Raw genomic sequence first — 12054 nt, forward strand, 5'->3', positions numbered from 1 at the left:
TTTGTTAAAATGATATATAAGCCCCTGGGTCTAACTGCTTTGGGATTCTCACTTCTTTCTATGAAGTCTTCTGTGCCAAGTAAAAATATTAACATCAAATAAAATATACACGCACTTTATCCTTTTATTCTGTCTCTTGTGGCCCCCAGCCACAGAACCTCAGAGAATAAAGGGAAAGGCTATCCTCCCCTCTTTCACTGCAGGTAGTATGGTCTGGAATGACTCTCCCAGAAGGTGAGCAAAGATCTCAGTGAGGAGAATCCATTCTTTCAGATATTTGGAGGAAGGAAATTTTAGTAGGGGCAGGGAGATGCAGCTGATACAAAGGCCAGGAATTGGGTACAAAAGCGAGTCTGAGTTTCAGGTGGCTAAACATGATAAATCGCTTGTTTTTATCTGGAAAGGTAACATATTCTAGGAGAAGGCAATGGCAGCCCACTCCAGTACTCTTGCCTGGAGAATCCCAGGGACGGGGGAGCCTGGTAGGCTGTCGTCTATGGGGTTGCACAGAGTCGGACACGACTGAAATGACTTAGCAAGAACAACATATTCTAATTTTTAGGAGGAGCCAAAGTTTTTCCTTGAATAAACCTGGATGGCACTGAAAGAGATGAACAATGTCTTCATCAACTATTCCACAACAAAGACCAAAGCAGAAATCTGCAACAGCCTTTGCAGTGACATTGGAGACCTAACATTAAGAAGCATTCAGAAAAGACAATTTCTGTGAGGGGCACAGTGTCTCAGCGTACTTAAAGCAACAGCTAGACGACATGACCTTTAGGTTTTCTTCTTTAAGAGCTAGGTGTCAGACCGTCAAGATCGTATCTACTCTCAAGGGCCTCAGTGCAGGTATTACTAAGTCTCCATTTCTTCTCTGACTCATTAATCAAGGAAAAAATTGTTTGGAACAACCTGGGACAAAGGCTTTTAATCATAACATTCTATTTCCTGCTGCATTTAAGACTGGCAATTTAGACTAGCTACATAGAATTCTACGGAAATATCACCTACCCAGATAAAGAACTACTTGTTTTCAGCATATAATTCCATTTTTTTCATTTGCAAATGCACGCACCACCACCACCCATTGCTATAAAATAGGGGTTTTAATTTTTTAGATGTGTTTAAATTTTAATGAGATGCAAATAAAATGATAACAGGCATAAAATTAAGGAAATGGTGTCAAGATACCCAAGGAAGTGGGAAATGGAGAGGAGATGATTAAGCTATTACAATAGGGCAGATTTGCTTAACCTACCTTTGTAATTTTGTTTCCTAATAATTAAACCAAGAGATAGCACTTATTAAATAGCAACAATACTCCAGCAGAGGAATGTCACAATAATGCCAGAGAAAGAATGTGAATTCCAAAGTGAAAATGTTAGCAGATCTAGTTTTATCATAGTAGTAGAGGGTTGTCAGCACGTCACACAGCATGTATCACAATCCTCAAAGTGCTTTGACTTCTTATTACTAATAAGCCACACAGACAAAATATCTAGTAAGACAATGAATGTGATACATTCGATTTTTGCATATATTTATAGCACTTGTAATCAAATCTAATCTACCACCTGAAGGAGTTCAAGACATGCCACTCCCAAATTTGCTACCTTGGTCATTTGAGTTGAGAGCACTTGAAAAGCAGCAAATGCAGGGAGAGGCTTTCTGTGTACCCCCTTATCTGCCTGGAGATAGATCCTCCAAAAGGAGCTCAGCTGTCAACCAGGGGAGGTTGACTCCTCTCACAGGACAGGAAACTAGAAGTAATACCACAGGTGGACAGACTTTGTCACCAACCTCTCTCTGCAATTCTAAGTCCATCTTTCCTTATTTACTCTCCCCTATTTACTTATTTACTCTCCTCCCCTTCCTCTAGCAAGATAGTTTATAAGCTCTCTGATTCTAACCTTTTTTGAGGTATTTACTTCTTTTTTCATGTGAAGCCACCCCCCTCCCCCGCCCCAGTACATAATATTTAAAATGAATATACTTGTGTACTTTTTCTCCTGTTAATCTGCCTGTTATTTCATAGATCCAGCTTTTGAATGTAGGAGGGTAGAGAGAAAGTCATTTCTCCTTTATATATCTATTTTCCAACTATAAAGCCAGAACTGAGAAAGTGTTGGGATCAAATGACAATGTGTGAATGCCCTGGCCGAGGGCTTCCCACGTGGCACCAGTGGTAAAGAACCTGCCTGCCGATATAGGAGACGCAAGAGTTGTAGCTTTGATCCCTGGATCTGGAAGATCCTCTGGACAAGGGCATGACAACCCACTCCAGTACTCTTGCCTGGAGAATTCCATGGACAGAGGAGCCTGGTGTGCTACAGTCCATGGGGTCGCAAAGAGTTGGACACAACTGCAGTGCATTGGAGAAGGAAATGGCAACCCACTCCAGTGTTCTTGCCTGGAGAATCCCATGGATGGAGAAGCCTGGTAGGCTGCAGTCCATGGGGTCGCACAGAGTTGGACATGACTGAAGTGACTTGGCAGCAGCAGCAGCAGCAGCAGTGACAGCATGCACGACATGGCTGTTGGAGGATGGCAGTCATGCTGTCTTCCTTCCCTTCCTTTTCTCTTTCCACAGCTTAGTATAGAAGAAAGGCTATGTGCTGAACATAGACAACAGTACTAAGCAGCCTCCTTTGGGGCCTGGAGCAAGTGTACAAACGGAGGCCAACATCCCTTATCTACAAAATAAAAAGTTGTAAATCAAGCTGGCAAATTGTTAAATATGTTATATCCTTCTATCTTGATAAATACACTTTCATAACAATCCAGAAGGCCAAGTTCAAGTTTAGATTTCTCAGGTCCCTCAGAGTTTCATGCCAAAATCTGGCAGGAGGCCCTGGGGGTACAATCCTTCTCCCCAGTCATGAGGCTTGTATCCCTACCCTTCCTTCTACCCACTTCCCCACCCACAAGGGGTCTGCTAGGCCTGGTGTGAACACCCCAGCATGATCAAGCTCCAGACACATCTGCATAAGCAATGGACCCTGGAGTCAAAGGGTGTGCACCCCTGCAACTACAGTCTGTCCTAAGGAGAAACTGAATGGAAGAGGTTCCAGCAGGTCTTGGAGCCAGTATTTGGGCCTGTTGAACAGAAAATCCCATGGTTCTAGATACCCTGAACTCAGTCTAGAAATGAGAATAAGGATCCCAGGCAGGCAGGAACCTTGGGCCCCAAGGACTCCTCATCTGCTTGGTAGAAAGGGGGTGATGGGGGGCACTCTAAAGCCTCGCCTGAAGCCAAGTCTTGCCTCGTTCTCAGGGTGACACTGTTGAAAAGTTTAGAAATTCCTGCCATAATTCCATCATCACCAGGAAACCAATGCCCACAAAAATACTGAACTTAATATGATTATGGTATCAAGAAAAAGTAATTCTACAAAAAACGATTTTCTACTTTTCCTGTATCAACAGAAACAAAGATGAATATAGCTTGAGTGCTCACTCGTCTTTTCCCAGCTCTATCACTATTTTAAAGTGACTTCTATTTCTACTCATGCTTATCTATGGGAATTCCCTCCCACCCTCCCTCTCTTCTTCCTTCCTTCCATTCACTCCTTCTGCCCTCTTGATTTCTCATTTTGTGTTTTGATAAACCCATCATGTTGATGGACAAAAAAAACAATGAGAGGCTGAATTTGCTAGTTTTAAGAAAGTTATAAGGCTTCCCTGATGGCTCAGGTGGTAAAGAAATCTGCCTGCAATGTGGGAGACCCAGGTTGGATCTCTGAGTTGGGAAGTATTCTTGCCTGGAGAAATATCTAGAGGTACATCAGTTAAACGTGGAAGAAATAAATTTTCCCATCTCAATGGAATAGCTCAAACTTCCTTGATTTCTAGGACTCTGTTTATTTGATGCATATGTGTCCTCTAAAAACTGCAAAACGCCTTTACTGGAAAAGAGAGTAAAATAAGCTTTTTAAAATGTCTTCGCACATGATGAAAGAGAAATCACTTAGTTTCAAAAGTACCTTGCCTTTTTTTTTTTTTTCCTGTAGCTTATTTATTTTATCTTATTTTTATTGGAATATAAGGTTGTGTTAGCGTCTGCTGCACAACATGAATCAGCCCTATGTCCCCTTCCTCTTGAGCCTCCCTCCCACTCCCCCATTCCATCCCTCTAAGTCATCACAGAGCACCAAGCTGAGCTCCCTGTGCTATACAGCGGCTGCCTTTTATAAATATTTGCCATTCAAACTGTGAAACACACCTTATTTTTGTTGGTGTCACATTACTGATCCAAGTACTTCCCATTTCACTAAAAGCAAGTAAAGGGGAATGAGTTACTTTACACTCAAAGAACAAAGGCAGCAACAAAAAAAGACCCATGGCCCCAGGATAGAAACTGGGACAAACAGCTGGACAACTACTTTTATTCCACCCTTCATTACTCCCTGAACAAAAATCAGCAAATCTGCCAGTATTGACGACTCCTCTTGCTTGTATTCTCAAAAGTCATTACAAATTAAATGTTCCCATAATCTGACCAAGTCTAATCTAGTCTTTTACCTCATACTGCAAAATATATTATTCTGTATAAAGTCCATGCAGAAGAGTGGTTTGTTCATTAACATCCATAGTAAGAACATCTCAGGCTTTCATAAAAACAAGCCATCAATCCTTTTATGATGAAAATGATATGATAGACTTTGCAAAAAAGAAAGCATCACAGAACTAACATGAACTGGAGATGTGCCTTTTGTGTTGTTATCTGCCAGTGTGAGGACATTTAACCCACCATTCTCTCTTTCACCTGACACTTGATAAGCAAAAATACGCATTGGCCAAAAAATTAACCAGAGGCTTACTGAGGCCATAGAGGATGAAAGTAACTGCGCAACTACCTTGGTCATTTTGGGCTGTTGTAACAAATATACCATAAATAGGGTGGTTTAAACCACGAACATTTGTTTATCACAGTTGGGAAGTCCAAGGTCAAGGTTCAAGGTGCTGGTAAGGCCCCCTTCCTCGTGGACAGATGTCTGTCATTTCACATCCTCACATGGCAAAGGGCAGAGAGAGAGGGAGCAAATCTCTCATATCTTATAATAGCACTAAACCTATTTATGAAAGCCCCACCCTCCTGAGCTAATTACCTCCCAAAAGTCCCTCTCCAAATACCATCACGTTGGGGGTTAAGCTTCAATAAATGCATTTTGGGGAAACATAAACATTCATCCCATAGCATGCACACTGAAAGGAAACCAATAATGTCAGCTATATCAATCATATAGGGTTTGTAGAAAAGGCTGTTGAATGTTAATCAATAAACTTTTTATTAAAAGTTTCAATCATTAAAGAAGTATGTCTCAAGTACACACACACACACATACAACTTAATCTGTAGCTACATACAGTAGACACATCAGACAGATGAATGATCTGTATATTCACAGACACTTGTGCATAACTGTTTAAATGAGGTGCGTTTCAAATATAGAGTTCACACATACAGTCATATACAAAATCATTTCCCAAAGAAAAAACTTTTAACAACTAGCCAGTAAATTTCCCTTGCTTCCATCATTCTCCATGGCTCCCAGTAAAAAACTCTCAGCTCCCAGTGAGGGGCTGAGCAAGCTGGGACACTAAAATGATGTAACTTTTGTTGTTATGATTGGAAGAAGAGCAGTGAGCTGAGGTATGGCCTGGTGTGCTCTGAAAGGCAGAATTATTTGTCAAAAAGGCAATTCTGAGCACTGTTACCTCGAATATATTTGTTTATTTTTATTGAAGAATCTTGTTTATGAACAGAGACATATATCCTCACATATGAAGACACAGGGCTCTTAATTCAGGCCTTCATATCTTTCCTCCTACTGATTCCCTGCCTAGACTGGATGGTTCAAGGCATTCATTCTATTTGAACATTACTGAGGGCTTCCCATGTGTTGGGCATGATTCTAAGTACAAAGACAGAAAGTTAATGAGACAGATATGGCCTCTTGTACCAACTGGCAGGGGTGGGAGTGGCAAGAGATGGGAGAGGAAATGGGTCAATAATAAGCAATAAACAAGGAAACAAACACCATTATTTCAGACAGAGATAAGCTCAACAAAGACTTTAAAATGCCTTTCTCTCCCAATTCCGCACCTTCACCCCATTCCTACCTTATCATCTCTGAGTGCAGTGTTTTCTAACAACCTCTCTGCCCAACCCTGATCCAGGCGCCTTTGGAGTAAAGGTCAGATGCTTTTTCTTATTGATTTTGTAGTTGTAATTCCTGGCACATATTGTTTTTTGCTTACCATATAACATATTCAATAAATGCTAATTAACTGAAATGAATCTGTTGAAAAAATAAGCCACTAACAGTAGGCTTAGCATCGAACTATTATTGTACAACTTAAGGCTTAGTAAGAATGATGTGATTATAATCTCTTACAAAGATTTTATGATGTTCTCATAGGAATCATGGTCTATCGTTTAACTTAGTAGCTCTCATCCCTCCCTTACCATTTTTAAAATATTACAACTTAAGATTCACACTACTAAAGTGATGTTGGTCAGAAATTGAATAGAACAGATAAACTGTATAGTTGAGAGGTGAGCCCAGAGATGCTGAAGACAGATCTAACATCTTCCAGAACCCTAGAGAACTTGCTTACAGGGACAGAGCAATGAATTGTATTACTCAGATAGTGACACAGTCCTGAAGGACAAGCAGTGCTCAACCAATAATTTGAGGCTGCTTTCCACTACTGGAAAACCACTGTGACCTCATGATGGCTCTGGCCATCTGTCTGTGGGCTCTAACCAGCTCAGGTCTTTGTTCAATGATGTTCCAAGGTAGGCAGAAGAAAAACTCTTGGCATTGCAATAAGAGTTTCTTAGGGTGACTTAGGGCTTCACAGGTAGCGCTAGTGGAAAACAGTCTGCCCACCAAGGCAGGGGGCACAAGATGCTGGTTCGATCCCTGGGTTGGGAAGATCCCCTGGAACAGGAAATGGCAACTCACTCCAGTATTCTTGCCTGGGAAAGCCCATGGACAGAGGAGCCTGGAGGGCTACAGTCCCTGGGGTTGCAAGAGTCAGACACAACTGGGCATGCAAACAAAGGTGACTTAGGACTCATCTGTGTGACAGTGGGAAGAGGACAGACCAGAGTGCAAACCACAGAACTGACTGCTTCCGACAACAATGAGAGATGCCCTCTATTGTTGCCAAAGCAACTATAGAAGAATCATACTAAAAGTGCTATTGGGTTTTAGAGATCAGCCATGGATTTTATTGAATTGCATCTTTAAAATCTTACTTATCAGGAGGCCAGCCCATCTTTACCAGCTCTAATGTGCTCCTCTGTACTCTGACAGGTCTAGGACCATGGATTAACTCCTGAGTCTTTCCTTCCAAGACAGGATCCAACAGAGCATAGAAAAACCACAACTCCAGTGGCAAACATGAGAAGCCTGAAGTCTTCTGCAGAATAACCAATAAACATCTACTGTACTTTGTGGCCACAGACTTTTCTTTCTTTTAGCTAAGTTTAGGAAGTGAAAGCAAAAAATATTTTCTGTTTTTATTCTGCTAATGGATCAAAAAAATACTGAATTAGTGAATCTCACAAAGAAGAAACATTATTAGAGACAAAGCAGTGGGTTTTTCCTGAATTTCTTATTTGTCTCTTTCTCAAAAGACAGAAAAGAGTTGAAACAGATTGAAAGTGAAAGTCACTCAGTCGTGTCCGACTCTTTGTGACCCCATGGACTATACAGTCCATGGAATTCTCTAGGCTAGAGTACTGGAGTGGATAGTTGTTCCCTTCTCCAGGGGATCTTCACAACCCAGGGATCGAACCCAGGTCTCCCACATTGCAGGCGGATTCTTTACCAGCTGAGCCACAAAGGAAGCCTGAAATAGACTAGTAGATTAAAAAATGTGGGTTAATAAAGGGCAAGTCTTGTTCTATCATTGTGGTACCCATCATTTCTAAAATTGAAAATAACTGCTGTTTATGAAGCACGGTGTGTCAACCAATATTCTAGATGTTTCATGTAATTATCTAATTTCATTCTGCCAATAACACTATGTGGTAGGTGTAATTTTCTTACTTTCATAGACAAAGAAATTGAAGCTCAGAAATTTTCAGTGATTTACTCAGTCTTATAGGTAGTAAACTGAAGTGCCAGGATTGGAAACAGAATGTGTATGACTTTAGCACTCTCATTCTTTACTGGGGAAGAAAAGCAGCCCTGTCTGCCCCAGTAAGACTTCCCCAGTGGCTCAGTGTGGCTCAGGTAGCTTATGAAAGTTCATACAGGAGACACAAGAGATGCGGGTTTGATCCCTGGGATGGGAAGGTCCCCTGGAGAAGGAAATGACAACCCACTCCACTATTATTGCCTGAAGAATCCCACAGACAGATGTGGGCTACAGTTCATGGGGTCACAAACAGTCGAACATGACTGAGCATGCATGCACGCACACTGCTCCAGCAAAGAAGGGGAGAGAATCCATCCCCAGATTCCCTCCTTGGGCTTCATTTCTGTGCTTCCCAGGCTCCTCCCTGTGGCCATGTACAACAAGCCTTTCCCAGGCTGGAATGGGAGTGTGGGATCACCCCCTTCCCAGGGCCTTTTGATGTTCCCTTGTGGAGAACCAAGACCCCTGAGGCAACTGCCCACAGTTTTGCCCTGCTCCACTGGGGAGGGTAACTTTCTTTTCCCTCAGGCAAACAGCTCCTGTCACATCCAGATCTGTTCAAGCAGAAGTAAGTGCTCGTGGCCAGTGATTTCTTGGGCTCCAAAGGCTGAGTGTGTACCTAAAGCATAGGTTTTAACTTGTTGTTCACCTTTGGCAAAAACAACGTCTTGTGTAAGGAACACTCCTAGCACCCAGATCATGTTCTCCAAATACCATTCCCCATTGAAATCAATGGATATTTTGGGCTTCCCTGATAGCTCAGTTGGTAAAGAATCCACCTGCAATGTGGGAGACCTGGGTTCGATCCCTGAGTTGGGAAGATCCCCTGGAGAAGGGAAAGGTTACCTACTCCAGTATTCTGGCCTGGAGAATTCCATGGACTGTACAGTTCATGGGGTCGCAAAGAGTTGGACACGACTGAGTGACTTTCATTGAAAGGAAACAGTCTCCTTGGAGAAATGGCAGTCTGGTTCTTGGGAGCCTCCTCAAGATGCTATGTTTCCTGGTTCCTGGCTAGAATCAGCCACGCCTGAACAGATCTAGATATCAGTTGCTAAGATCAGAGGAGGAGAAGAGAACTAGATATCATAAGCCTCCAGGTGAAAAAGCATGGTGCTCCCATGAAGTAGTCTTGCCAGGAAAATCAAACCTGAATCTGATCAACACTAGATCTGACCACCAACTGACAGAAGAGCAGACCACGGTGGAGCTTGTCTGCAGCCCTGGGGGAATGGATGCAACTAGCAAAGTCCTGACTGTAAAGCAGTTTGAGGTAAACCACCAGATTTCTTCAACAAACGAATTGCAAGGAGAGAGAAGAAAAGGAACCCTATATGATAAAAGAGAGTTAAAAGTAACCCATCTCACTGTGCAGAACTTACTGCGATCCTAATTTAAACAAATACAATTTTAAAATTTTATTACGTTTATGAGATGTCTTTGTTTTTTAATCTGACTGCATCTTTGATGATACTAAGGAATTATTGGAGAGTTTAGGGTACGATTATCATTGTGGTTATGGTTTTTGTCTTAACCTTCTTATACTTACAAGTACATGCAGAAATATCTAAAGATATTGCCGATACAGATATTGATATATTTGATATTATCATATCTTGGATTAGCTTCAAAATTATGTGAGTGCAAAAATGTCCCCCCCAAAAATAAATAAATAAAATTTTGTTTATGAAAAAAAAATTTTGCATGCTTTCCAATTTATCCATATCCTTGAGAATAAATTATTTCAAAGTTCAAACAATACCCCTTCCCTATTAAAAAAAATTCTTTAATTATAAGACTCAACTTTGCATTTTAATCCTGAGCTATATTTTTTTTAAAGTATGAACTCATAGCAGGAATCTTAAATATTTAATTTACATACATTTAACTTATTTAATTTAATTTGCATCACTAAATCCAAGCACATTTTTTTTTTATGAAAGGGACCTTCTAAATACAAGCTTGTCCCATTGGTCTTTCTAGTTTCATGGTAGTTTTTCAGTCCAGAATGACAGCTCATGGTGGGATAATGAGCCCTCAACCACAGTGTGCCTCAAAGAGGGAGAGACCAGTTCCAGGGATCACATAACAGGTATCTGATTAAAATGTTGCATGATATCCACATCAAAATGAAGTTGACTAGAACAAATGACCTTCAAGAGAAAAGAAGAAGAAAAAGAGAGGGTGCATGGGAAGGAAGAGCAATTCAGGACCTAAAACAGGACGTGTTATAATAACTGTGCCAGATTATCTTATGACCATCACAAAATACACTGAAGTTATTTCCTCAATTCAGTCTAAGCATGCTAAGCATCTCTTACCATATTTGGATGTTACTTGATTCACTCTAAAGGAATGAACATCTATGTGATTTTTCAAGAAATCCTATTATACTATCCAGTGACTATAACATTCCTTATTTTTCACAGATGTGGTTGTACTTTCATGCCCCTATTTAAGATAACCACAATCACAGTTCACTACAATTACCTGGATAGATCTCCTGGTGTGACATCTCACACCTATCTGTTGAGATAAACTATCTTGTGTAGGGTTCTAAATCATTTGCTTTTTAGTGCTTCCCGATTCTTAAATCGGGTGGAGGAGGGAGAAGCAAGGTAAGGGAAGGTGGCAGACAAAAAAAGACATGGTACTATTAAGAATAATTTAGAATTGGCTCTTTAACTCTGGAAGGACATAATAAATTTGTACTATAATTTATGAATTACACTTCCTTCATTTTTCTTATTTTCTTACTTTCCTTCTTACAGAGGAAGGTGATGTTTGCTCTTCTCCTCTACCTTGAATGTTTTCTTTGTAAATGGAAGAGTAGGAAGGAAAGAGTTGGGAGTGCGGTAACCCCCGGCCCACTGGTTTCTTGTAGGTTACCTTGTAATTTCTGGTTGTACTCGCTCCTGTCAGACTGGCTCCTCCTCAAGGTACCAGAGTGGTCCCCAGGAACACTGCTCTCAACCACAGTGTCAGTCTTCCTTCTCTCCAGCATATAGAGCCTGGGCCTCAGGAAGGGCAGATTCTTTTTCTTGGTGCCCATGTTTTCTTTCCCGGGAGCTTCTTTGGGCTCCATCGGAGGCTGAGACCACTTTGAGAGGCCGGCGGGCAATCGCTGGCTGCTAAAGGGCCTCCCGGGTGAAGGTTACAACCCCAGCCTGAGGAGTTTAACTGCCTCCTTCCAACCAACCGGCTTCTCTCCAGGGTGACCTGTCTGTGACTGCCACCTCCACGGAGTCCCGGGGCTCCACCCCTATGAGGTCATTCTTTTTTATACCTAGAATCCAACAGGGGAAGCTGCCACCTGTTACCTGAGAGACCTGCCACACCAAGCTAGGCAAAGCAGGGACTCCGCCGTCACATGCTGCTGAAGCAAACAAAAATCCCATTGTGTGGGGCGAGGGCTGGGGGTGCGGGGGGTGGGGAAAGGCAACAAGGTGAGGCGGGAGGAGGGGAAGCACGCCTGTGTAACCTGCGGCTTATGGGTTTAGTGTGCGCCTCTGGGTGTGGACAGGTGCCCTGGGACACGGAGCTGTTTCTGCCGCCTGGAGGCAGATTGAGCTCCTATGTGACTTTCAGCTAGAGTCACCCACATGTGACTGCGGAGCTTGTGTGGGGCCGTGAGAATTTGCGTTTACATCACAACATTGGAGACAGATTTTTTTCTTTTTTGAAAGGATTACTGTGCTCACTCAAAGTCATGCTTCTGCCTTTGAACACTGAGCACTCACAGATTGTTTGCTAAAAACATACATGCCAAACCCTGATCCACAATCCTGAGAAAACAAGTGTTTACACTGGCCAGGGGTCAGGCACTTAGCATTGTGGGAAAGACCTGGAGCCTTTTCAATATCTTGCTCTCCACTTGCTGCCCTAGGTTGAAATAAG

General features: G+C 42.0%; 1 protein-coding gene across 1 annotated transcript in view; it reads right to left on the reverse strand.

Moving 5' to 3' along the window:
* ARHGEF38 (Rho guanine nucleotide exchange factor 38) overlaps positions 1 to 11421 on the reverse strand; it is a 153021-nt gene extending 141600 nt beyond the window's left edge. Inside the window, exon 1 of the mRNA XM_019962355.2 lies at positions 11047 to 11421. Within this exon, the coding sequence (XP_019817914.2) occupies positions 11047 to 11242 (196 nt within the window). The 5' untranslated portion in view covers positions 11243 to 11421. The remainder of the gene's footprint in view (positions 1 to 11046) is intronic.
* Positions 11422 to 12054: the final 633 nt, after the last annotated feature.

The sequence above is a fragment of the Bos indicus genome, chromosome 6 (assembly GCF_029378745.1).
Source record: "Bos indicus isolate NIAB-ARS_2022 breed Sahiwal x Tharparkar chromosome 6, NIAB-ARS_B.indTharparkar_mat_pri_1.0, whole genome shotgun sequence".
NCBI classification, from domain to species: domain Eukaryota; kingdom Metazoa; phylum Chordata; class Mammalia; order Artiodactyla; family Bovidae; genus Bos; species Bos indicus.